Source organism: Cnephaeus nilssonii (assembly GCF_951640355.1).
Source record: "Cnephaeus nilssonii genome assembly, chromosome: 10".
NCBI classification, from domain to species: Eukaryota; Metazoa; Chordata; class Mammalia; order Chiroptera; family Vespertilionidae; genus Cnephaeus; species Cnephaeus nilssonii.
The window spans coordinates 8,579,417-8,606,520 of NC_137081.1; the positions used below are offsets into that span (position 1 = coordinate 8,579,417).

General features: G+C 38.4%; 2 protein-coding genes across 2 annotated transcripts; one reads left to right on the forward strand and one right to left on the reverse strand.

The window, feature by feature from the left end:
* Nucleotides 1-114: 114 nt before the first annotated feature.
* Nucleotides 115-6,076, forward strand: LOC307106086 (mitochondrial protein C2orf69). Its single transcript, XM_079782157.1, has 2 exons — nucleotides 115-607; nucleotides 5,249-6,076. The coding sequence occupies exons 1-2, from the start codon at nucleotides 284-286 to the stop codon at nucleotides 6,071-6,073; spliced, it is 1,149 nt and encodes a 382-aa protein (XP_079638283.1). The 5' UTR covers nucleotides 115-283; the 3' UTR covers nucleotides 6,074-6,076.
* A 4,943-nt stretch (nucleotides 6,077-11,019) lies between these two features.
* TYW5 (tRNA-yW synthesizing protein 5) lies at nucleotides 11,020-27,084 on the reverse strand. The gene is made up of 8 exons (XM_079782158.1): nucleotides 26,913-27,084; nucleotides 25,626-25,780; nucleotides 22,104-22,173; nucleotides 20,296-20,340; nucleotides 19,384-19,521; nucleotides 15,622-15,709; nucleotides 15,105-15,221; nucleotides 11,020-11,285 (listed from the first exon to the last, which is right to left on the reverse strand). The coding sequence occupies exons 1-8, from the start codon at nucleotides 26,988-26,990 to the stop codon at nucleotides 11,029-11,031; spliced, it is 948 nt and encodes a 315-aa protein (XP_079638284.1). The 5' UTR covers nucleotides 26,991-27,084; the 3' UTR covers nucleotides 11,020-11,028.
* Between the last annotated feature and the right edge of the window lie 20 nt (nucleotides 27,085-27,104).

Sequence of the window (27,104 nt, forward strand, 5' to 3'; positions counted from 1 at the left end):
TCCGTTCGAACTTCCCGGCTGTGGCAGAAGCCACCAATCAAAAACGTCCTTCCTCAAGCCACGCCCCTCCACCGTCTCCTCCGGAACCCGGGTCGGATTTCACGCACACCCGGCCTTCCTTCCTGACGCACGCTGCGCGCGGACGTAAGCCTCGGACGCCGTCATCGCCCCCGCGCCGGCTCTCGCCGGGCGCTCCCGCCGACCGTTGGGCGGCCCGCCGAAGCCCCTCCCTCAGAGCCTTTCCCCCCCGCCCTCCCGCCAACCGTCCCTGCGGCGGCGACTCATGTGGGGGTTCGGGCTCCTGCGGTCGCCGCCGCTGCTGCTCCTGCTGCCGCAGCTCGGGCTCGGGCTCGCCGCCTCCCGCTCTCAGGCCGGAACCATGGACTTGGGCGGCTGCGGCTCTGCGCGGAGCTCCCCCGCGGCCGAGGGGCGCCCCCGGTGCCTGCAGCTGTCCGCGGTGCCGGGGTCCGACCCGCAGCGCAGCAACGAGCTGCTCCTGCTGGCGGCGGAGGGGCCGGAACGGCGGGATCTCTCGGGGGACCGGGCGCCGGAGGAGCCGCAGCCGTCGCCCCAGCATCACGTCGTCTACTTCCCCGGGGATGTGCAGGTAACGGGCCTGCTGGCACCTGCCCTGCCCCTAGGCTCCCTCCTCGGGCCGGTGCCGGCTCCGCCCTCGCCTGAACGCGGGGTGGCTCTGCATTTACTCCACGGAATCCCCGACCCAGGAGGAAGGTGTCCTTGGAGAGCTACGGCCGCCGGAGAGCCAGCAGTCAGTCCAGGCTTCAAGGGAGTAGAATTTGAAACAGAAAGGATGGGACATAATATACGGAGTGGCCAGATGATTATGATCTCTGAACGCATAATAATCTGGCCACTCAGTGTATATCCTATATAATAAAAGGTTAATATGCAAATTGTCCCCGCGACCAGGAGTTCCACCAGCAGGCAGGCGGGCCAACCGCCCATGTCCCCTCCCCCTGGCCAGGCTGGCTGGACCCCACCCATGCACGAATTCATGCACTGGGATATATATACACATACATATACATATATATATTTGTATATATATATTTGTGTGTGTGGATACACACACACACACACTCACTGAGTGGTCAGATTATTATGCGTTCAGAGATCATCATAATCTGGCCACTCAGCATATATATTCATTCTGTGACTTGGTTTCTCAGTGGAGTGTGTGCGCGCGCGTGTCCTGAGCAGGAGACAGAGGTGGCTTTTACATTAACTTAGCCAGAGGGTGCCAGGGGCAGTTATTAAAAAGCAGACAAGTCAACAACAAAAATAAACGTCAAGCGTGTGACACTCAGTAACCCTCAGAAAGGGGGGATGGGTGGAGAAAAGGGACAGGCATTGCCAAGCATGTCAGTATTTTGATGCTCACCTAAATCCTGTGCTTTCCTTTTTTGTGTGATTGCATCTTTATTACTGATTTTATAGCTGCAGGCAGATAACCGTGGATATGTTGTCCTGGAAAGCTGGGTGTCAAAACCTAGATCTTAATCTAGAACTGTGTTGTCTAATACGGTAGCCATTAGCTATATGTGGCCATTTAAGTTAAATAGGTTAGAAACCCATTTCCGCAGTCACACCAGCTGCATTCAGGTGCTCTGGTGCAGCTAAGGTTTGTGTGCTGCATAATGAGTAAGGCAAACAAGAACGGCTCCATCATCATCAAAGTTCTACAGGACACTGTAGGTGTGGACGGGTAAGCTAGAATATGCCTAGATGTGCTTCTTATACCATGAAAACTATTAATTTAGTTTTTGAAATTGATGCTTTAAAATGATAGAGTAACAAACTTTGTGCCTCCAGTCAAATGGTGATGAAGGTATCTGTAGTTTTTTTCTCTTGTTCTCAAAGTAATCGACTGATCTAGTTGACTGCTAATATCACTATAAAAAAACTAATATTTCGATTGAAGAGAAGTTTAATTTACTCAATCAATGCTCTATTGGTCAGTTTAGGAAAACAGCATGGCATTGCTAACAGAGACCTCCAGATTGTGGACCACCTATAGTGCGCCTCTATTAATAATGATGATGATAATATAACCTTTATTGAACACCTACTAAGTTTTTTTTAAGTGTGCCAGCCAGAATACAGTACAAATCTTCAGGTGAGGTCTAAAAAAATGCTAAATACACTTAGAGTAAGACCTTCTTTTGCTTTGACACTATCCATTTATTTTATGTAGCCTGAGATTCCATTAGATTTTTGGACAGAGATATACTGTTGATTTATTCAGAGTATGAAGTGCTCTGAAAATCCAGGTCTTTTAGAGAAGAAATAGAGGATAAAGCATTAAAAGGCTTCAGGCCAGATTTCATTGATTTTAACCCTGATTCTGCAATTTTTAGCTATTAAATCTCTGACCAATTGCAGCTACCTCAACCATAAAATAGGAATAATAATTTATAGGATATCAATGATAATTAAATATGTGAATACATAATGAATTACAGTGTCTTCTCATCTTTCTGATGACCTCTTTAATCATGGGGGTACCCTTGTACTCAGTTCTTGGGCTTTTTCTCTGTGTACCTTTATTCCCTTAGTGCTCTCGTTCAGACCTGTGGCTTTACATACTACTTGTACTTTGACAATCTTCAACATTTGTGTATATAACCTGGACATATACCGCAAACTTTAGACTTAACAATTGCATGCATAATTTCATTTTGGATATTTCATAGATATCTCAAACCTAAAATCTCTGGGTCTTTGCCCCTAAACCTGTTCTTCCTGTCTTCCTCATCTCAGTTAATGAAGACTTCACTTTTAGTTGCTCAAGTTAGGTATCTTGCAGTTATGCTTTAGTCCTCTCTTCCACACCTCTGATCTTAATCCATTAATAGAGTGGCTTCACGTTCTTCATGTATCTAAAAGTGATCAGAATAATCATTGAAAAATGGAAGTCAAATCAGGACACCCCTGTCTGCTCAAAACGCCAATCGTTGCCTATCTCACTCAGAGTGAAAGCCAGAGCGCCTCCGGCCCTTTTCCACCTTGTTGCTTTCCTGCCTATGTCCTTTTTCTCTTACTCCGATCCAGCCACACCAGCCTTCTTCAAACTGCTCATGGCAGGCAACTTCACCTCAGAAGCTTTGAAGGTACTGCCTTGGAGGAACAGTCTTCATGCAGATATTTGTAGGATTCGTTACCTTACCTGTTTCAAGTCTTTGCTCAAAAGTTGCCTTTACAATGAAGCCTTTCGACCATCTTGTTTAATAATCAAACATATTAGTTACTCATTTTGATTTTTATCTGTCTTCCACCACTTCAGATCCTTCTCAACTATCACCTTATTAAATAACTAGAGGCCCAAAATTCATTCACAGGTAGGGTCCCTAGCCGCTGCCAGCCAGAGCCTTCCTTTCTGTGCCGCCCCGATGGTCAGCACATGACATAGTGAGCGAACTCCCGGTTGGTTGAACTCACGAGGGGACACTTTGCATATTAGGCTTTTATATATAGATAATAATAATATGTTTTTTAAAAATAATTTTCCACTCTCTCCAAAACCTTATATTCCTTTTTACCTGCTTCGTTTACTATACTCCTTTGCACTTATCACTATATAATTTTTGTTTTTTAAATGTTTTATTGTTATTTTTCAGAGAGCGAGGAAGGGAGAGGGAGAGATAGAAATATCGATCAGCTGCCTCCTGCATGCCCCCCACTACACTGGGGATCCAGCCTGCAACCCAAGTATATGCCCTGTCTGGGAATTGAACAGGCCACCTCTTGGGGCATGGGACAGTGCTCAATCACTGAGCCACACCTGCTGGGCCTCTCTAATGTTTTGTACTGTCCAGCCAGCCACTAACCACTTGTGTCTGTTGACTGCTTGAAATGTTGTGTAATCAAGGAAATAGATTTTTAATTGCATTTAACTTTAAATCTAAAAACTGATACTCAAGTCAGTTTCTGGAAAATTTTTAAATATATTTGAACAACTGGGTATGTGAATCTACTTTTTCACCTGTAAATTTTATGAAATCTAAATTCAGACTAAGTATTTCCAATGAAAATTTAGCATCCAAATTGAGATGTGCTGTAAGTGTATAAAATACACACTGGACTGCAAAGACTTACTAAGAAAAATAAATGTAATAATATCTCAGTAATTTTTTATACGAATTACATGTTGAAACAGTAATATTTTGGATATATCATGCTCAAAATGTATTATTAAAAATAACTTTCATTTGTTAACTTTTTAATGTAGTTACTAGGAAATTTTGTGTAGCTCATATTACACTTTTGTTGGGCAGTCTTGCTGTCCTTACTAACGGAGTTGTGTGTTGTGTATCTCCGTACTTAGAATGGGAGCTCCATGTGGACAGGGGTTTAGTCTGTTCTGATCCATACCCAATCATTAGCTATCCAATAAATTTTATAGAATAAGTGAATAAATTTGAGTGAATTTCCCTTTAAAAAAAACAAATATGAATGAAAATTAAGAGGAAAACAAAATTTACCTGCATGTCCTAGAACCTAAACAAATAGTTATTAGTACATATAGAATGCTTATAAAGAAACAAGATCCAATTTTAAAAGGGCAAAAGATACAAACTTGCAGAAGTAGAAATCCAGATGCCTAATAAACAAACCTTAAATTATGAATATTCTTTGATCTAGTTTTTCTATAGCTAGGAATTTATTTTTAAGGATGTAATCAGATGTTTAAAAAGATTTTTCTATAATGTTCATTGCAACTTTATAATGTTCAATTGCAAACAAGAATTGAAATCAAACATTTAGCATTAGGTTGCTAGAATAATCCTAATAGGAAGGGGTTCAGGATAGTAGCTTTAATAGGAAAGTATTTTTAAATCCTGTGCTCAAAAACTCTGTTTAATAAGCCAAATTTTTATTTTCAGTTAATGTGTTAGGAATAATAGATTGTATGTATATGAAATAAAATTTACTAAAAATATCTATAATCCTTCTGAAGTTTTTTATTATTTAAACTCCTACATGCTATTTAGCTACTAGGTCTTATAAACTTGTCTTCTCAGGGATTTGAGGCTTAAACTGAAGAAGTAATTTGTTCAAAATTTTATAACTAGAAAGTAATGACAGATTTATAGGTTTCATTTATAGTATATTAACCATAGGTTATAACATCTCAACTTGCTCTACAATAAAAATAGGGAACTATTTTGTGGAAATAGTTTTGTATAAATGTGTATTTAATGTTTGTTTCATCTTTCTTACTTTTCAGAATTATCATGAAATTATGACTCACCATCCTGAGAATTATCAGTGGGAAAACTGGAGTCTAGAAAATGTTGCCACCATTTTAGCCCACCGATTTCCCAATAGTTATATTTGGGTGATAAAATGTTCCCGAATGCATTTGCACAAATTCAGCTGCTATGACAATTTTGTGAAAAGTAATATGTTTGGTGCTCCAGAACACAGTACTGACTTTGGAGCTTTTAAGCACCTTTATACATTATTAGTTAATGCTTTTAACTTATGTCGGAACAGTTTGCTATCAAAGAAGAATGTGAAAGACTTGAATAAGGATTCCAAAGCATCTAATTGTAGATCCAGTTCTTCTCATACTAATGGTTGCCAGGGAGAAAAAGAGAGCCCCTGTGAAAACTTTGATGAGGCTGCCGTGAGTTTTTATCCACCATCACTAAATGGCGCTTCTTTTACTTTGATTGGATTCAGCAAAGGTTGTGTTGTTTTGAATCAGTTGCTTTTTGAATTAAAAGAAGCTAAGAAAGACAAGAACATAGAAGCTTTTATCAACAGCGTAAGAACAATGTACTGGCTGGATGGTGGACATTCTGGAGGAAGTAATACTTGGATTACTTACCCAGAAGTCTTGAAAGAATTTGCACAAACAGGGATTATTGTTCACACCCATGTAACACCTTACCAAGTACGTGATCCAATGAGATCTTGGATTGGAAAGGAGCACAAGAAATTTGTTCAGATACTTGGAGATTTTGGTATGCAGGTGACTAGCCAAATTCACTTTGTAAAGGAAGCTCCTTCCATAGAGAATCACTTCAGGGTTCATGAAGTATTTTGAGACTATGAGAATATTAATGTAATACTTGCTCAGTGGAGGAGAAAAAGCACTTTGAGTTTTAGAAATTCAGATAATGAGATGTAATTCATAGATAATACATCTATTTTAGCGGGGAGGGAACACACATTCCTAAAATATGCGTATAATGTGCAATAGTATTTCTTGCCTCTGAATGTGAACAGTTTTTAATTTGGACTGGATCAGAATTAGTTTGAAATCTAAAAGGTGGTTTGTGATAATCCTATGAAGAGATATATAAGACCCTTAATGATGAAAGTTACAATTAGTCCTTATTAAAGGTAATTAAAATTGTTATTGTTGGAAATAGTTTGTTTTCTGAGTAATGTTTAAAACTGATTTTGGTGGCATTTTAACAGTAGCTGGCGATTTTGGCACTGAAAACTATTGAGTAGAAACACTCCATTTCTCTTCAAACAAAGCCAAAGCCCATGGATATTTTCCATCATTTTGGAGTAACAACCCTGCCTTTTTGTTTTGTAAATTCATGGAATCATTCTTTAGTGTGCCACCAAGTGTTTTTGTTTCAAGACTCAAAATATATTTGTTTCCAAATATCCAAGAATGTGCAGTAGTTAAGTTTGGTTTTTAAAAACATTACACTTAAGCATTGTGGCTAAATTTTTAATTGACAACTTTTGGCTAAGACATTTTGGAGTTTCTTAAATCTTGGCTGTAAACCAGTTCTTTGGGGAAAATTATTTTAAAATGAACATAATTCTGTATATTGGGTAAAAATATATTACAGATTGAAATTTTTTTCACATCAGTCTTTTGAGAGAGTTCAACTTAGGTAAAATAAATATATAACACTATTTGTTAGTGTTCAGTTGACAAGGGGATGGATTCTATAGATCTAAGTCAGTGTTTCTCCAGAAGCATGATTTTGCCTGCCAAAAGAAAGCAGCTCTCTGGCCAAAATGCAAAAATTATATTGCTACAAGAAAAGTTACAAGGGAAAGTTTGAAGACACGATTTAATTTTGGCTCAAAAAGTGAATTTGCTTAACACTGCTACATAGTTTGGGTGAGGTTTCCTTCTTCCTGTTTCTCTTGACCTAGATAAATACATTTTGAGAAACCAAGATCTAATTAATGTCAATCAACATTAAAACATAGCTGTGTAATTAAAATAAAAGGTGAGTGGTCACTTTATTTATAATTAGCATTTCAGGGAATGAAAGCAGGGAAGTAACACTGCTTTCAGACTGGAAAAAAATGACTGAAGCTTAATATCTTAATAAATTTATAAAACAATATATTGAAAATGTTAATATTTTGTGTTTTTCCCCCAGAATTGTATTTTAATGACTATAAACACATTCCAAATATTCAGGGACTTATTTATCAGAAAGGATTCTTACCAAATGTGTAAAAATAACATCCTTTAATTATATAAATTACAAAATAGTATCAAGGTGGTTGTTTTTTTGTTTTTTAAGGACAAAATAGTTTTATATTGCTTCAATTTCTTTAAATACCTGCTGTTTCTTTTGAGACCAAAAATTTATAACAAGGAAATGAGTCAGCCTGATTCCAGCCTTTTATTACCTTAAAGCACCATAATTGATTGGTTTCTTTTAATGTGTCCTAATCCTTGGTTAAGTTAATGTGTATCTGATGTAAACTAAGTTACTGAATGCTCTAATGAGGGGAAGGAAAGGCATTTCTATGATTAAAGTGGAAAAAGTAGGACTTTCAGCAGGATTCATTACAAAAAGCTGAGATATTTAAAAATATGGGTTCTTTAGCTATCCGGTCATGTGAGTGTTTGTTACATGTTCAATGGACATTAAAAATAAGTCACTGGACACCTGGAACTATCATCACATCAAAATGAAAGTGTTGAAAAGTAGAGTATTTTTTGAATTAAAATATATTCAAGTTGATCCATATTCAAGTATTTTAATACTTCAAATTTGTTCTTTCCACATCTGTTTAAAACTATTGTTACATGTTCGTATATTCTTTTGGATTGTGCCTTTGTGTTTGTGTCATGAGTCAACTGAGAAAAGTAGTCATACAAATAATGTGAAAGTTACTGCCACAGCATGAATGTACAATTATATTAAATTTAATCCACAGAAGTCTGTTTTGATGTGCTTTATGTTATTAGATTGGTTAAAACTTCAGATCATTATTTCTCTCCACTTTGCCAGTTGGGTTTGTATGTATTTTCATTAACCCCCATGGTTTTTTCAAATGAGTAACTTTGAACATTTCCTATAAAAGTATCACTTCTGTATATTGCTCTATAAAAAGTAGCATAATTTCCATTTCTCCTATTGGATTTCCTAGAGAACAAAATCAAAAATAAGTTCTTCCTTTTCTGTGCTAATTATTTCAGATATCTGTATTCCTTTAACTGTCAAGAGACTTGATTAGAATATGGTATTTTTTTTTATTTCATTCATGTAATATCTAAGCACCCACCCAAGGACAAGGAAAGTCTAAGCACTAAGGATATAATACAGACAAAACAGTCCTAGCTTGTGAGTACAGCTGTGTATACTACAGATCTAGTATAAGGTCTAAGAGGTAAAATATGAAACAAAAGGTATTCTTAAAATAACCATTGTGTTACATTATACTTTAAGAGAAACATGCTTTAGACAGGTTAAGGTACACAGGTAGATTGACCTCATATGTAAATTTAGATTGCTTTTTAAAAAGGCGAGAGATCTAGTAGCCTTAGTAGAGTCAGGCATAATTTAGGTGGTCATTTTGGTATCATTGAATGGAACTTTAAAAAGTAGAATACAACTTGGGTGCATTTAAGACATCCAAACACTTCAAGGCCTGTATGCTTAAAATAAAACTTGAAGGTAACACCGTATCTGTGGCTGACTGCCAATCTATGTTAGTTCCTCCTGACTACATCTGTTTTTCACACAGAGGAGTCACAGCAGTACAGTTCCAATTCCATCCAGACCTGCATTCCAGCTTCCTGCATTTTTTTTTTTTTGGTCAAATTCAGCTCAGATATCTGTCGGCAACTTTAGATAGGTGAGAGAAAAGCCTTGTTAGTAAAGTTCTTTCCAAATGTTCGCATAACTGCTAGTCAAAAGAACAGAAAGATACAAAATAAGCCTGGTTGATTTTGTCTCCCTTGTTTTGTCCATGGAAGTGACCAAATTTGAAAACAATTACTGAATAAAGAGAATTCCAGTATAATTATGTACCAAGACAAATACAGTTAATATTCATGAAAAGCTAATAATTACAATCTAAGTAACTTCAAAAATCTCAAAGATGCCTAGAAAGTTCAGAGTAATTTTTTATATACTTTTTCTTAACTATTTATTGTAATTTGCTTTTTATACCTGAAATTAATCCAACTCTAAACACAGGATATGAGTAAATGAATTATTTCTCAAAAGTGGAAATTATTTTCTCCATAATTAAAATGCACCAAATTTATATACTCAGATTGCTTTAGATGGGCACATTTGTGTTCAGTTACATTGTCAATGACAGTGCAAATAATTACTAGGTCCAAAACAAAGAATGGCACAGATCTACATATAATGGCTCATTGTCTCTAATGAGGACATTGGGATCTCGCATGTATTTGTTCTTAAAAATTCTTTTTTAAAATAAGGAATAGATGGAAAAGCATTTAGTGGGGAAAAGCATTTAGGTGAAACTTTAGCCTAAATTAAAACTGATTTGAGTCTTTTATGACATTTAAAAACAGAAAAGGGGCAGGCCTGATTTACACTGGGTGCTAAGAAAAACCAGGATCAGATTAAATATTTGGGGTGAATCACAAAACTATTCATCCAAATTATCATTTAATACACTTGTTCTCAATCCTGACTATGCATCAAACACCCAAACACACTGATTCCAAGACTATAAAGTTGGGATCCAGGCATCTGTTTTAAAAAGCTCTAAAGATTAATGTAGTAGACATTGTTGGTTGCCCACCTTTTTTTTTCTTACCAGAATCCTGACTTAAACAATTATCCATTCTGCCCACATGTGCCTCAGTGGACAAGAATTCTACTTGCAGCTCCAGTAAAGCAGACTGGCTTAAGGGTCATTTCAGGATAGGTCTAAGCCATTTTAGATCAGTAAGACCCAAGGATTTGGTGGCAAATTTGGGGAAAGCTTTCTTATACCGAGAAAAGGCTGCTGGAATACAGCCTGACTCCTCCACTGCATTTAAATGAAGGTGTCGCACATGGCCTGAACTGCTCTTGGCAATCATTCCACGAAGGTAGCCAGCCTCAGGATGATGCCAGCTGCAGTTGAAAACAGGAGAAAAAACCCAAGAGATTCTTAATGACACTACTGAATCACTGGACCAAAAATACTGAAGCCCGCCCTAGCTGGTTTGGCTCAGTAGGTAGAGCATTGGCCTGTGGACCGAAGGATCCTGGGTTCAATTCCAATCAAGGGCATATACTGTATTTTTCCGTGTATAAGATGCCCCTAGTTTTTCAGTCTAACGATTTTAGAAAAAAATAGCAACTTATAGACAGAAAAATAGGGTACCTAGGTTGCAGGCTGGATCCCTGGCCCTGGTCAGGGAGCATGCAGGAGGCAACCAATCCATGTGTCTCTCAAATTGATATTTTTTTCTCTGTCTCTCCCCCTCCCTTCTCTAAAAATCAATGGTAAATTTCCTCGGGTGAGGATTAACAACAACAAAAAATATCGAGGCCCAATGTATTAATACATTTTGTCATTTTAAGTTAAAATTTTAGTTATTTGAATCTGAAAGCAAGAGGGATCCCAGAACAGCAATCTGTGAACCATAACGATCTGTATAAAAACCACACAAACACTCCTTTGTACTTATTTAATATGCAAATCTGAAATTGATTTACCTTTACTCTTTTAACAACAAATCTAATTTTTCTTGTTATATTTTTCTAATATTTGAGCTGACCTGTATTTAAAAGTTTATATTTATTGCATTCACTTCATTATTTACTCAAAGTTTTTGCTATAGGCTTTGTCTTGAATGTGTAAGACCATTCGCCGTGCATAGAAGTCCCTGTATTCCTCTGGTAACTCAGCCAGTGTTTTTAAGGCTCTGTCCAAAATTTGTGCAGCTCTTGATGCTGCTGTGAGATCTTTGTTTCCATAGGTATCTGTTTTATCATAGCATTCAGACGGAAGGTGTTTCCAAAAGACATTCACTCCCACTCCAAACTCTTCAGAAATTACATTATGGAACCATAAAGCTGAAGAAAAATTTTTAAAAAGTTAAAAATAAAACCTACAGTTAAAAAAAACACACCACCAAAATGTCAGTGAAATATCACAAATTGCATACAACCAATGTAAGAAATAATTCTTGTAACTAGACCCCTTCGTTAGCACACTCCCAGCTTTTAACAGAATCATTTTAACTTTTATGAACTGCCAACCAATTTAAATTGTCAATAGCACAAACCTACATTTAAAACCTTTTCAAATAGCAATTTTTCCTTTTTAACTTGAAAGACATAATAAAGTTATATTTGTTTTACAGATCTGTAATTTGGAGCTGTATTTTGTGTTACTTGTTTACACTTCCTGAGTCCCACAATCACATCAAATGTATGTTTTGTACACAGAACATTTCAATTATTTGAGGAGTATATTTGACCTTTTCTGACTTAGCACAATACCTCTGTTCTCAAAGACTTCCTATTCAAGCTGCATTTGCTTTATAACTTGCTTAAATTTGCATTCATTGTAGCCTCCCCAGTTTTATATTTCTAATGCAATCATAATCATATTTTTTAAGTTCCTTTACAATCTATATATATAAAAGCCTAAGTGACCGTTATGACCGGTCAACTGAACAATCAGTTGCTATGACCCACACTGACCACCAGGGGGCAGACGTTCAATGCAGGAGCTGCCCCCTGGTGGTCAGTGTGCTTCCACAGCCAACCTCCTTTGGTCCCTCCGCCTGGCCAACCTCCCATGGTCCCTCCCCGTGGTGGGCCGGCCCTGATCGGCCCCAATCAGCCCCAATCGCCAGCCAGGCCAAGGGACCCCACCTGTGCACAAATTCGTGCACTGGGCCTCTAGTAAGTATATAAAACTAAAGCAAATACAGAGGTGGGCAAAAGTAGATTTACAGTTGTGAGTATGTGAAAGTTTATTCTTGTGTTATTTATTACTAGTGGCCTGGTGCACGAATTCGTGCACATTGAAAGGAAATTAATTAAAAGAAATATTTTAATATCGCTATTCGCCTTTTCTCTATAGTAGAAGTGTCAACTAAATTCACATATTCGCCTTTTCTCTATAGTAGAAGTGTCAACTAAATTCACAATCAACAGTGACAGATGAAAACACACGTGCAACTGCCGCCAGCAAGAGCTTTATATGTATTGCACATGTGCAAGTCAACTTAGCCTTTTATACATAGAGAATAAACTTGCTTAATTAGACCTGCTTTCTGATTTAGCTAAACTTTTCCAGCCTAGTGAAGCACCCCAACTTCTCTTTCAGGTAATTGTCAGCAACACAGCAGTAAATATCAACACGAAGCAGATTATTATTGTAGTCTAGAAGCCCGATGTACAAAATTCGTGCAAGAGTAGGCCTTCCTTCCCTCCGGCACCCAGGACCTGGGCTTCCCTCGCAGCCCTGGCTTTGTCCGGAAGGTTGTCCAGAAGGACGTCTGGTCTAATTAGCATATTATACTTTTATTATTATAGAAGATTATGCAGGGAGAACAAAGGGTAAAATATTTAACTGCAGCAGTGTTTGACTATATTCTGCACAGTGAGAAAACCTGAAGTCATTTCCAAGGTCTACCATTTCTTCTTTTCAGTCAGGTCAAGTTTCTACTCCGTTTTCCAACTAATGAAAAAATAGGATTCCACTGAGTCTCCTGTATACCTACTCCAGGACTTCTGTGAGGATAAAATGAGACGAGGCACGGGAAAATGCTTCACAGACATTTGGTTAAAGTGTAAAATGTCTGCACCTGGCTATAAAATAAGTCATGTTCCTGGGCTGAAGAAACTGCAAGGAGGCTAGTTGCTAGGGAGAGGAAGCCGGGCGTTGCTACGTGACGTCATTACCCGGCGCCCACAGCGACCGTTTCTGGGCTGGGCTGGGCTGTGGGCCGCATTTTGCGCCATGGGGACTTGGCAGCATTGGCTGCGATTTGGTGGGCTGTCGCTCCAGCGTGGTGGCAGGGCCTTTGTCCCACTTGGGAGAAGCCGAATGTTGGTTTGTGGGCACCAGGTCCATGGTGCCATTTCTTTGTAAATGGCCAATGCACGTCATGGCAGCTCCTGCATTGAGCGTCAGCCCCCTGGTGGTCAGTGCGCGTCACAGCGACCAGTCGGATGGTCAGACACTTAGCATATCATCCTTTTGTAGATAAAAATTGTATTATAACTGTAAACCTACTTTTGCCCACCCCTGTATTTTAGTGGAGTGATCTTTTTCATATATAGCTGATTACATTTTTACTTCCACTAGAAAGTTTACATCTTTGTCTTCAACTGAGTAAACATTTCAAAATATAGGTGCTACAAGAATATTAAAGCAATACCACACTATAACCAAGATGAAATAACTAATCACATCCAAAAATGTCTCAGTTAGTGAAAGGATGAAAGGAAGATATTTAAGATGTTAAATTTTAGAAACAAACTCAACGAATGCCCATAGGAAAAACAAAACCTTAAAGTGTTTTGATTTGCAAAACTAGTTTTTAAACATGGTTTTAATATTAACCACTCTTTCTTTCAGAACCTTTTTTCTTTATTCAATATAACAGGAAAAATTATAACCATTCTGTTAATTTAAATCCAAAGAAGGGGCTTTGCTTTATTTCAAAATATATGCAAATGTTTAATTTTTTTTCCCTCTTCAAAAAGGTTGTACACAGAATAAGGGAAAACTACACAGCCCTTAATCATGCTCTAAAGATAAAAAATTAAATAATGGCAATAGACTTAAAGACTACTCTGCTGGTTGTTCGATAAATATAAGAATCAGAAGTCAATGTATCAAACTTTATAGACAATCAATTATGTGAAGGACATTGTATCAAGCCCCTTGGGGAATACAAAGATTAACAAAACATGGTTCTCTGTCTTCAAGGAATTTATAATCTATCTGCAAGTGAGATCAGCATATTTTTAGTAATACTTTACTTAATTCTAGCATTAAAGAGGTATTAATGATTATAAAAATATTAACTTAGAAATGGGAAAATTATATAGAGAATTTGTTAATACAACCATTTAATCTTAATTATGATTTTTCTAAATTTCAGGTATTTACTTCAGAATAATCCTATATAATAAAAGGCTAATATGCAAATTGTCGCCTTGGGAGTTCGACTGACCGGGAATTTGACTGCTCACTATGGCGTGCGCTGACCACTGGGGGAGCAGTGCGGAACGAAGGAAGGCCCCAGCCGGCAGCCGGCAGCTGGGGGAAGGAAGGCCCCGATTGGCCGTCCCTGTTCGCCAGCCAGGCCTAGGGACCTAACTGTGCATGAATTTCGTGCACCGGGCCTCTAGTGATTATAGATGTTAATTACATCACTGGTTAGCAGCAACAACTAATGCCTACTTATAAATAAATTAAGTAATACATTCAAACTGTAGAAAATAATGCACACAAGATATCACAGGTGTTAAAGATTATAACATTTTGATATTTAATAAAATCTCTAATCTATTTTGGCTTTGAAATACATTTACCATTTCTTGGTAAATACTTAAATATTTTAAAAATAAAATGATTAAAAAGAACAACCAGATAGAATCTTTTCCCAGATATAAACATCTTCCTTGATGTCATTTAATAGAACAAAGTATAATATATTTATAGGTTGCCTTCAAAAAATAAGATTTAATTTTATAAGAATTTGCCTAAGCATACTTTAAAACACATACACACAATTGTGTATAAAAATCATCTTGTATAGGCCAGCATACATATAACAAATATATTTTTGGACTAAAAAATCATACAATGGGTAATCAATAGAGTACAGATTTTATAAATAGTAAATTACAGAGGTCCAGAAATCTTACCAGGAATGAATAATACATCTCCAGCATTAAGGGAACATTCATACCTTCTAGCCTTGGAAAACAGTGGATATTTAGCTAAGTCTGGGTCATCTATATTCAGTACTTCTGATTTAGTACCTGAAATGTTCCAAAAAAGGATAATACATGTTGAGCAAAGTTAGCCTTTTTGTAAAAGTAATTACAAATATAAATTTGAAAATTATTCTTTTCTGTATAATGACTTTCTATACCCATACTGTGAAAACAATTACTATTCTCCTGAAACCTAATACATTTTCCAGTGACTCATCCCTTATGTATGACCACTGCCATTCATGTAATACAATTAAGAAAATGTACAAATCTCATTCTTCATATAGCCTATCATTACATGTACACACATACACAATGGAACACAATACATTTTAATTAGGAAGAAGCCCTAAAATGTTTTCCTATGAGAACACAGAGATTTCTCAAAAGAAGTACTGAATAAACCAATCTTTAAAAACTAAAAACTTTAAAAAAAAGAAAATACCTGATAAGTATAAATATTGGGCATCTCGAGGACTGAACAGTACAACACGCTTTTTTCCTGTCACTTGTATTAAGAAATTATCCATTACCTGGAAAGCAGTAAGAACTTATGAATAAACGGTATCTAAAATTCACATCAACAAAACCAATGGTATTCCAAACAGTGAACTATAAATCCTATCCTTCAATAAGATTTGGCTCACATTATGTAAAATCTTAAGAGTAATGTTCTAATGTAACAATGAAACATTTGTATTAAAACACCACTGTTCATTTACAGTATTAAAGGTATTTCTGTAGCACTGCCTTAAAATGGAAGGACTGGCAAGCCGTTAGGAAATGTGAAGTCCAAATTATGTGCCCTCCCTCACCATATGGCAGCAAGGGCAGTTACACCTAGCTGAGGCTCCCTCGTTGGTTTTATTACTTATCTGTCCAGGAATGCTAAAGGCCAGTATTCAACAACCAATTAAAAGCACTTAGAAATATCAGGTGTTGGAGAAAACAAGGTACTGCGGCAACCACTACTCTTTCAATAACTTAATATATGGCCATAATTTGTTTATAGCAGCTGTCGCCAACCCGAGGTCCGCGGACCACTGGTGGTCCATGAGGTCTGAAAGGTTGGCCATCGCTGGTTTAAGGAAACCTTTGGAGCAGCAGTCACCAACCGGTGGTCCGTGAGGTCCGAAAGGTTGGCAACTGCTGGTTTATAGGCATCTTAATTTTAAATTATTTCTATAGGACTATAACCTTGCAAATTTTCTTGACATACTTATTACTGGAGTAATCATGACTCTTCCTGTGCATGCAAGGGTGCATTTTGTTGGTAGAGATTGTGAAAAATGTTAAAAGCCAGAGCTACATAATTTTCAACTAAGGAATTAAAATAAATACAAACACGATGTATTCATTATTATTTACATACTAGAGGCCCGGTGCACAAATTTGTGCACGGGTGGGGTTCCTCAGCCTGGCTGGTGATTGGGGCCGTTTGGCTATCCCTCTCACAATCTGGGACCGCTGGATCCTAACCGCTCACCTTCCTGCCTGCCTGATTGCACCTAACCACTCTGCCTGCCTGCCTGATAGCCCCTAAACCCTCTGCCTGCCTGCCTGATCACCTCAACCCCTCTGCCTGTCTGCCTGATTACCCCTAACTGCTCCCCTGCTGGCCTCATTGCCCCCAACTGCTCTCCCCTGCCAGCCTGATGGCCCTCAACTATTCTCCCCTGCTGGCCTGATCTCCCCTAACTGTTCTCCCCTGCCGGCCTGATCGCCCCCAACTGCCCTCCCCTGCCGGCCTGGTCGCCCCCAACTGCCCTGCCCTGCCAGCCTGATTGCCCCGAACCCCCTGCAGACCTGATCTCACCCCCAGCTGCCCTCTCCTGCCGACCTGATCGCCCCTAACTGCCTCTGCCTCGGCCCCCACCACCATGGCTTTGTCCGGAAGGAAGTCAGATGTCTGGAAGATGGCCGGTTGACCCAGTCCAAGTAGCATATTACCCTTTTATTAGTATAGATTATATAGGATAGGATTGCTTAAATGGGGGGGGGGGGGGGAGCCTTTTTCAGCAGGAGAAGATGCTCTTGGCAGAAAAAAACACATAATCCCTATATCTGGACCGATAGCCAGCCATATGCACTATACTGCCAAACCGGTTATTAAAAAATTGAACCGTTTTCTTACACCTTACACCAAACAGCTGGTGCCCTTAAAACCCCTCCTCAGCACCCACCTCAGATTCTGCCTTTGCAGTTCACCCAGATTAGGTTCTGATTGGTCGGTTTCTATGACAGTCAGCATCTCTGGACCTATCTCTGGGCCTGATCTGCAGCCGCTGCAGCAGCAGCAGCAGGTAGTTAGGCCTCTGGCCCGGCCCCAGGCCGGAGGCTAACGAGCTTGCTATGCCTGCCTTGCCCCACTCACCCACCCACTGGCCTGCCTGCCCGCCAGCCACCAGCCTTGCTTTGATAGGAGCCTGTGGGCTGTGGGGGAGGGACCTAGAGGTGCTCCATGCACTTCCTGGTGACTGGTAGTCCATCTGGTTGTTTAGGTTGTGATGGTCCCTGGCCTTTTATAATGTAGATAGAATAGATCATTTCTACCTAAGCATTTTTCCTTTTACCATGAACCTTTTGCACTCAGATGTCGAGTGTGACTCGACACGGTTAGCATCGGTAGCAGGAATCAAGAAAAAGCAAGCAAGTGCAAAGGGTTAACCCGTATATAAACCTTGACTATATAATAACCGAAGGGTGTCCCAAAAAATGTATACAAACTTTAACAGCTGATAATTTTGAAAATGAACTGTATGTTAACAAACATTGACTTTATAATCATTCGAAGTCTGTATACCAGTTGGTAGCTCAATTTTGAAAATAATCTGTATGTTAATAAACACTGACTTTATAACCATTCAAAGTGTGTATAATTTTTTGGGGGGGACACCCTGTATACTACTACTATTCCTTTGACTTATTTTTAAGGAAAGCTTTATGATATTCCATAACTCGATATAAAAAGGATACTACATAAAAATAAAAATATAATCCGAGAATTCAGTTAAAATGTATTTGAGTTATCACATAATTTTCTCATCATATCATAACCTTTAAAAAACAATATGCTAGGATTTTGTCTGTCTCAATTATAAAGTTACTATGTTAAAATCCTCTCAAGAGATTGTTAGCTGAATTACAAAACATGCTTATAAAAATTAATATAGTTGGTACTCAGAACTTTCTTAAAAAAGAATCCCTTTATCTTTATAAACATATTAGGTATTGCTTTAGCTTCTTAAATTTCTCCACCCAACACCAAACTATACACAATACCAGATTTTTAAAGTTTGTAAAACATTTCTATCCATTAAGCAAATAAAATTATAATACCATAGAATAAATTATTAAGATCAATAATCTACACATCTTGCTACTCAACAAACAGACACCTGACATTCTCAGGGGATATATACCTAAGACCTTCTGATGATTGAAAATGGCTGTCCACAAGCTTCTTACTCATACCACAACCTTATCACTTTTTCTACTTCCACCATTTTCCTCCTCAGCTGGTGGCCATTTCTCAGGTGTTAACAAAACAAAAACACCTAATAAAACTTTATATATGACTAGAGGCCTGGTGCACAGATTCGTGCACATTGAAAGGAAATTAATTAGAAGGTGGCTGGCGGGGAGGGACTGGGAGAGACGGGCCGGACACTCCCTGGAGCCAACCTCCCACGGTCCCTCCCTGGTTGGCTGCACCTGGGGCAGTGCCAGGGCTCGAAGGGCGTCTAAAGAGTGAGTGGGGTCCCTCCAGCAAGTGGGGTCCCTCAGCCTGGCCTGCGGGGATCGTGCCAAAACCAGCAGTCCGACATCCCCCAAGGAGTCCCGGAGTGCGAGGGCATTCTGCAAAGTTGCTGTCGCTTGGTGGCTCCTGCGTTGAGTGTCTGCCCCCTGGTGGTCAGTGCGCATCATAGCCGCCGGTCAGTCAACTGGTCACTTAGCCTTTTATATATATAGTTGATGAATCAAGAACAAGACCACTGAGAATGCAAATGTGATAAACTAGGCTTTGGTGTTAGCTAACAATTCACTTCCATATCACCACCTTGCAGAGCACCGGTTTTCAACCTCATGTTTACCAAATTACATGTCAAAGATAGTTAGGGTAGCCCACAGAGCTGAAACTGTGACTGTTAAATCTATCAATGCTAAACATCTAGAGTAGCTTAGGTTTCTTATCTGTGTAGCATACATCATAGTGGGTCCAAAGTTGTAATCCCGGTGAGCTAATTCGAAAAACACTGGAAAAGAACTGCTCTTCTTTGAAGAATTTTGGAAACTTAATATCTCCTTCCAATAAAGGAAACTGCTTTCTGATATCTGCAACATCCTGCATTGAGAGGAACACAGTAAGAATTTTAATAAAACAACATTGGCACAATGCTTATTTTATCTAAGACTGCCATCAGAACCCATGATATAAAAGAGAAATGGAGTGAAACTCTGTTCACTGCTTTAAAATACTAGGACATGACCATAGCCACCAATTAAGTAATACACGCTGTGTAAACAAGACTGCAGATTTAACACTATTTAGCTTAATATGCTTCATTTATAGATAGGCTCTTCCTACTTTAAGCAAGATTCATACAGTTGTATCTAATATTAAGTATTTTAACGTTAGGAGTCATCAATTTGAATGTTATCAACTATGTAAACCTGTGGTCTAACTGAGGCAGGAAAACGAAGGTAAAGAACTAATGTAATCTTACTTAATCATTTTAGGGATACCCTTTAGCACTACAGCCATATAAATTAGACTCCGAATGCATGTCAAAGCTGATTTAATGAGTTATTCAGAATTTTTATAATTAATTAATATTATATCTTATTAGGTGAATTGCAATCTGTAAAATATACAGTAGAAAGAATTTCTTAATTGTGTACAGATTACCAGTAGATGACTTTAAACACTAAGATTCTATGGTCCTACTTTAAAAACTAAATTATCAACTTTTAATAATTATACTTATTCAAATCATTAAGAATGAAAAAGGATAAAACAGATCATATGACAGGCAGCTAGTATAAAAATTATAGTGCCAGTTTTTATATATACATCCATTTAAGCTTGAATCAATTGTTTCACATTCAGAATTCTTACCTTTCTAGGGTCTTCCCCAAGTGACCGTAAGTAGTACTTTTCATCCTTAAACATCCCAAAGAAAAATAACATCAATACTCACTTAGAAATATTAGAAAGTAAAGATGAAAGGAAAAAGATATTAAAATCTAACCCAGTGAAGTCACTTTCCATAAAGTTACGTTTTCTTACCCTTTCTACTAATGCTCTCTGGTGGCCATATGAAGAAAAATCTTTACATGCTGCTTGTAATAATAATTGAATCCACAAAATATAAGTAAAAGAAATTCTAAAAGCAATATACACATACCACATCTAAAGCCACATTGTTCAATTTAGACTTTATACTCCAAATTATTTAGACTCAACAATGTCTTAAGACTTAAAAAATTCCCATTTGGACAACACACATGATCTCAAGGTATTGTTGAGTGCCAACAAAAAAGTTCTTTAATATAATACAAATGTACAATAGGGGATGAGTAAAATATACTTTTAATATTTTTTTTTAAATTTTGAATTATATTTTATCAAGCTAAGCCTATCCCTGATTATATAAATTCTCAAGTCAAATTCTTAAGAGTCAGCTCATGTATGTGAATTAGAAATGTCACTTTATAGCAGTAAATTTGATACAATACAAAAAATCAACAATTATACAGCACCGAGTAGCTATAATAAGGAATTGTTTGGATTAGAAAACATTTCTGTTGTCTACATTTCCTATGAGAATTAGATAACTGAGATATACTAGGTCAAGCACAGGGGCATTCTGCCGTTTTCATATCTACATTGACTATTAATAACACAAACTTCATTAAACTTTATTTACTTTTATAAATGTACTAGAGGCCCGATGCACGAAATTTGTTCAAGGGGCTCGGCCCTCGCAGCCCCAGCTTCGTCCAGAAGGACGTCCGGCCTAATTAACATATTATGCTTTTATTATTATTGATGATCAGAAATTTAAACTTTCAAATTCATTGTTTTTATATTTTTAGATAGTACCATATCAAGTAAATTCTATGAATTTATTACTGGCTAGAAAGGTTTCAAAATATGTTCTTCAAAATTCTAAGAGTTTTCTACCAGTTCTAGTATTTCAGAATTTAAATAAATTCATGTGGCAGATACAGAGACTCACTTCTCAGAACCCCCTTCAAGAAAGAGTGTGATACAGCTGCCAGCTGTTAGCTCCTTCAGGTCCACCTCACTTTTTGAACCAACGTCCTGCTCTTCTTGGAGTTCCCCCAACTAATGACTGAGCACAAGGGTAAAAGCCGAGACACTGCTACCCAACAAGGACTCCTCTAACAGGCATTCTGGCTCGGGAATTCCATGATATTTAAACTGAATTAAAGGTGAATTATAGTGTAAATAAGTAGACTTTTCTGAATAAATGTTAAAGCAAATTTTAAAAAAAATCACACTGATAGTAACTAATAATAAAGAAATAGTTCTCCATTAGCATTTGAACTTGGTATATCAAACCAAAGCATTTTCAATGGAAGTAATAATAATAGCTAACATTTAGTGAGTAGTTTCTAGTCAGCACTGTGCTAATAATTACTCTACGGATTAGATTTGGTGGATTGTACTGTTATGATTCATATTTTATAGCTGAGTACACTGAGGCACAGAAAAATAATTTGGCTAAGGTTTGCGACCCAATAAATAGTAGAACTAATATCTATGGCATATACAACCAAGTTGTAAGAGAGGCTATTAGAGAATGATACAGCTCTTGTATATAAAATATTCTCTTATAAGAAAATCCACTTAGTATATAGACATTAATGTTTTCTAAAGAAAATGTTAGAACCAATTACCTCTGAAATAAAGAATTCTTTATGCTTTTCTTCAGCTGCCCTCTGAACCAACTTGTCAAAAGGTAAAGTTCTGAAATAAACACAAAAAAATCCTTGGACTTAATTATAAATTAATTAATAATACTCTAATCATTATATATTATAGGGGTTTGTTGAAGTTGGATATGACCTGTTTTACAATATCCATAATTTTTATTATGACCTATTATGTGGAATTCTAAATTTTCAAAATTCATTTAGCACTGTGCTTATTTGACCTAGGTTGTCTGATATTCCTATTTCAAAAATTAAAGATTTTTAAATCTATGGTACAGATGGATCCTTCTCATATGCGAATATCCTCCTATTCCAAGTTTCTGTTAGAAAAATGTTCCTATGGTGTTTGGTTACCTTTGGAAATACACACTTTCAAGCTCTTGTGACGATGGGCAACTACGAATACTGCTCCTTTGGAAGAGACTAAGCAAAGGGTTGATGAAGGTCAAGGTTCCCCCCCCTCCCCCCTCCCGGTCTTCCTGCCTTTTGGCGTCTGCACAGAACACAGAAGCTTGTAACACTACTCTCATCCTCCTGAACCACGCTCTGTCATTTTAAGCTTCTGGGGAATATCTCAAGAATTCCAGTGAAGTGACAATGTTTTATTCTTCAATATTTCTACCCAAATGCTTGGCTTCTTCCACCTGGTTGAAAAGGCTGAACATTGTAAAAGCAAAGTGTGTTTCCTTGACCTCACATTCTTGAGCCTTGAGTTATTTTTTCTCTAGGTCCCATCCTATCCCTTCAAGAATCAAAAGTACTGCCCCTACAGAAAGATGATCCCTTATCAGTAGCATTAAGACAATCAAGTCCTCAAAAGCATCCAGGTCAAAAGCCTCTCTCCTCCTCCAGCAATGAACTCCAGCCTCCAAACCTGATTAAAAGTTATAATCTTTTCACTTTTACTTCCCCCTGAAATCTGTACTGGCAAGATGGGGAGAAAGGGTTGGGTCTACTTTCTCCTAGCAATGTTTTCCTACAAACATACTGGTTAAGATAAATGCGGAATGTCAACTGTGACATCAGGTAATACTGTTTATTGGTGAACTATGCCTGGCTAGAGAGCTGGTGGTGGACTACAAATATTGGTAGGAAGCAGGGGATTTGGCATCCTTATGTGCAGTGTAACTCTTGCAACCGAGTATGTCCTTAGAAAAACCTACATAAGTTCATGAGTTGTTTGTGCTACTGGTGTCTAAGCTAGGGCTCACCTCTATAGTCTTGTTCCCTTACAACAAAGCTGTTATATTTGGTGAGCCAAAAAATGGCTCCCGGATTGGCATGAGGACTCCTACTGATACTATCCTGCTAGAATGCTTTTTTTCTGCAAATCCAAGTGAATCTGATGCCAGATTATGGACTAGTGGATCCCGTGAGCATGAATGTCAAGTGAACTCGAGGACACTGCTGGTCCTGTAGAGTGAGCACTGTGAGGCAAAGGAGTCTGCCATCTACCCAGACCAATCTTCCACTATAGTTTCTGCCTCACTTTATGAACAAGTTTACTTACCATCCTCCATTCAGTTTTTCCATCGCTCACCTCACCATATACCCTTCATTCCTACCAAAGCTTCTTTGAAGAGTCGGGGAGGAACGGGGGAGCCGCTCTGGCCCAGAGCCACCTCTGTAACCGGGGCAGTTGCCCAGGCTTAGGTTTTTACTAAGGAGAACCAGAAGTGTTTCCAGACCTTTACAAGGACAGGGCAGATAGAGTGGTTCAGGCCACAGTAGAACAGGGGTGCCCCAGCCCCTTTCTCCCTTAGGTACTGGTACCCATCAGAGGTTCTGCAGAAGCAAAGCTGAGAGAGGGGATGAAGTGTATGAACTGGCAAGTGCCTTGGCCTTGAGATCTTATCTACCTCATGCATGTTTCAAAAAAACAAAACACCTGCTACTCAAGTTCCATGTGTCTGGACTAACATACAGACTAGGAAGGGAGGTAGTACCAAAGAGGGGTAGAATCAGGGCTCTGTGGAGGCAAGCAAATCTGGGTGTAAGTCATGGTTCCATCATTTCAACCTGTATGATCGTGGGTAAGTTACTTAACAGTAAACCTCCGTTAGCTCATTATTATTAAATTGAAGTGAAAATAGTGATAAACGGATGAGAATTTCTTACTTTCTAGTCTGTGGCTTATATGCCTTCCTTCTTTCCTACTCCCATAACTGCCAAAAATAATCTATTTTTTTCTTGCACTAAGAAAATATTCTTGTAGCTTTTTAGTAGCTCTAGTGAAAGGTTTGGAGGAAGCTGGGATAAGAACTATTACATAATGTATGTGCTTCAAAAACAAGTTTTGAAAAGTTTATAGGACATGACAAAACATCAAGGCAATTCAAGAAGAAGTTTCAATAACCACTTGCTATGGCATTGGACTCTCTGGAAAATAAACATCATTAACTGCAGGCTGAAAAACGCTTATCATTCCAGCACTTTCTCCCACTTTCTTGATTTAATGAAAGTTCTTCGACTTGGGAAAACTCATGGCAATTAAATTCAATTCATGGTCTATTAAAAACCAAAACTATAATGGTGAATATTCAAAGGTTAAAAAACTGAGAAATGCTTTGGCAAGCTGTTATATGAGGTTGGAAAACTGAGAAAGGAATGGCCCTGGACATTAGAAGCTGTTTAACTCATCTCTACTCTGGAAGAAACAGCTAACTCCCTTTAAAAGTCAGGCTATTGTGAACTACACATGTTTTTAATAGACTGAATTTGTTGGGAACTGCACATGCTCAGAATGTGAAAGTTGTTTGTTTTTTAATGTAACATTTTTAACAAAACTCATGGGATTAAATAGTATATTAAAACTATGAGATCACAGTATTTAAAGCTTTCAAATTTAGAAATCCAGCAGCTTTTAACTATTTGCTTTTAAGAGATCGTAAAACATAAAATTACAGCCATAAGGGAAAAAAAAAGTATTAAGGTTATTTTTTAAAAAGAGAAAATTAAGTATGATTTTTTTTAAAGTTACCTGAATTGATGAAAGTTTATACCAAACATAGCAACTACTTGCCCTACATTTCTGGAGAGGGCAGAAAAACAATGGCTTTATACTTATCAAAAACAATCTGATTTAGAAAAATTTCCAAAACTAGGGCATTAAAAATAAAAATAGATCATGATAGGCAACTTTAGAATTTATTACTCTAGATAATAATTACTAATGTGGTAGGATCAATTAATTAATGAAGCATTCAGATGTAACCTCTCTAGTTATGGCAATTCTGTTCCTTCCGTGGTTCCAGATGGCATCAGGTATACACCCTGTGTAAAAAATGGTGTTTGGAAATGTCTTTGTATAATTATGTAAACTCAGAATTCTTGTCTTTTAAAAGCCATTCTTTAAAAATTAGTAAGCTATTCCATGATTATATCAAGCTAGCCAAAAGATGATGTGCCATGTGGATTTTGTATAAATATTTTAAAGGTTTAAAACAAGTTATTTGTATCCCGAGAGTAAACCTGAGAAGAAAATACCTATATACAAAGTTCTTACTAATGAAGTCCATCTGGGCAACTGCGGCAACATGAATCTTCACTTCTTTCCTTCCTCCAATTTGACTTAGGTAATCCACCGTCCATTTGCTTGTGCATGGCCCCAAATCAATTCCTTCCAACACTACAGGTTTTCTCTACAAAGGGGAAAAGTACAAAAAAAAACCCACAAAAAACCCCAATATATCAGGAGTTGTATTTGACAATAGAGGGATAAAAAGAAATGATTCTTTATCCCAAGATGCTCAAACTCAAACCTTTTGACAATTCATGCTGTAACTAAAATAGGAAAGGGACCCATCCAATATACTTAGACCCAAATTTTAACATTAGGAGAACAAAACCAAACAAAACAGTGACATCATGAATAGCTAAGAGATAAAAAAAAAAAAATCTAGATAATCTAAATATTACTTAAAGCGTTTTCAGGGGTGTTACTTATGACTAAATGATTAAAATGGGTATTTATAGTCAAGTAGGTTTGTAACTTTTTATTTTGATACCCTTTCAAACTTATGGAAAAGTTCGAACAACTGCCATATACCATCTACTCTGGTTCACCATTTGCTCTCATTCCCACTAACTGTGTCTAGAGAACAAGATAATGATTCTCTGAACTAGTCAGGGTAAGCTGCTGATATCATGCTCCTCTATCTCTAAAAACTTGAGTTATGTTTTCCTGAGAACAAAGCCATTCTTTTTTTCTCTGGGTTTTCTTTGAAAGAACGAAGGTTCGAATTACACACAGAAGAGATTCCAATGTTTGAACTGGAACCCGGATTAGTCAGAATCCAAGACCAAGACCAGCGGAAGCGTCCTGAGGGAATTCCCATTGATTCCCTTTGGCTCCTTGAAATCCAGTAACCCAGGTGGACTGACAGGCGCCAGTCACGCCAACAGGGGAGCCTCGAAACCCCTAAAATGTAAGGAACCCCAAAGGAAGAGATAGACAGGCGGGCGGGGTGGCGATGGTAGAGAACGCTCCCTTCGTTGCCAAGGCAACGGCGGAAGGCTTCCGAACGGGGCTCCCACCAGGCCGCTCTCCGCAGCGAGGGCAGCTTTCCTTAGGCCAAACGATTCTCGCACTCCGCTCTCCCCGGCACGCTGCTCCCAGGAAACGTGGAGCTGTTCTCTCCCGAATGGATGAGCCGGCGGACATCCCCAGGCGCCCCCTCCCTGGGCCGCGGGGCCGACCAGCCCTTTAGGACGCCCGCCGCCTTCGCCCCACTCCCTCGAGGAACAGGCTGGGAGCCAGCGCGAGGGCCTCACCTGTGGGTAGAGGTGCTGCAGGAAGTGCTCCTGCGAAACACCCTCGAGCCGGGGCACCGGGAGGCGCTGCCCGGCCATGACCGCTCCCGCCCGTCCTCTTCCGCGTCTCGGGAACTAGGCCCACAACACGTTCTTCCACAACCGACCCGCCCGGAAACTCGACCCCGCGAGAAAAGGCCCGCGAGGCCGCTG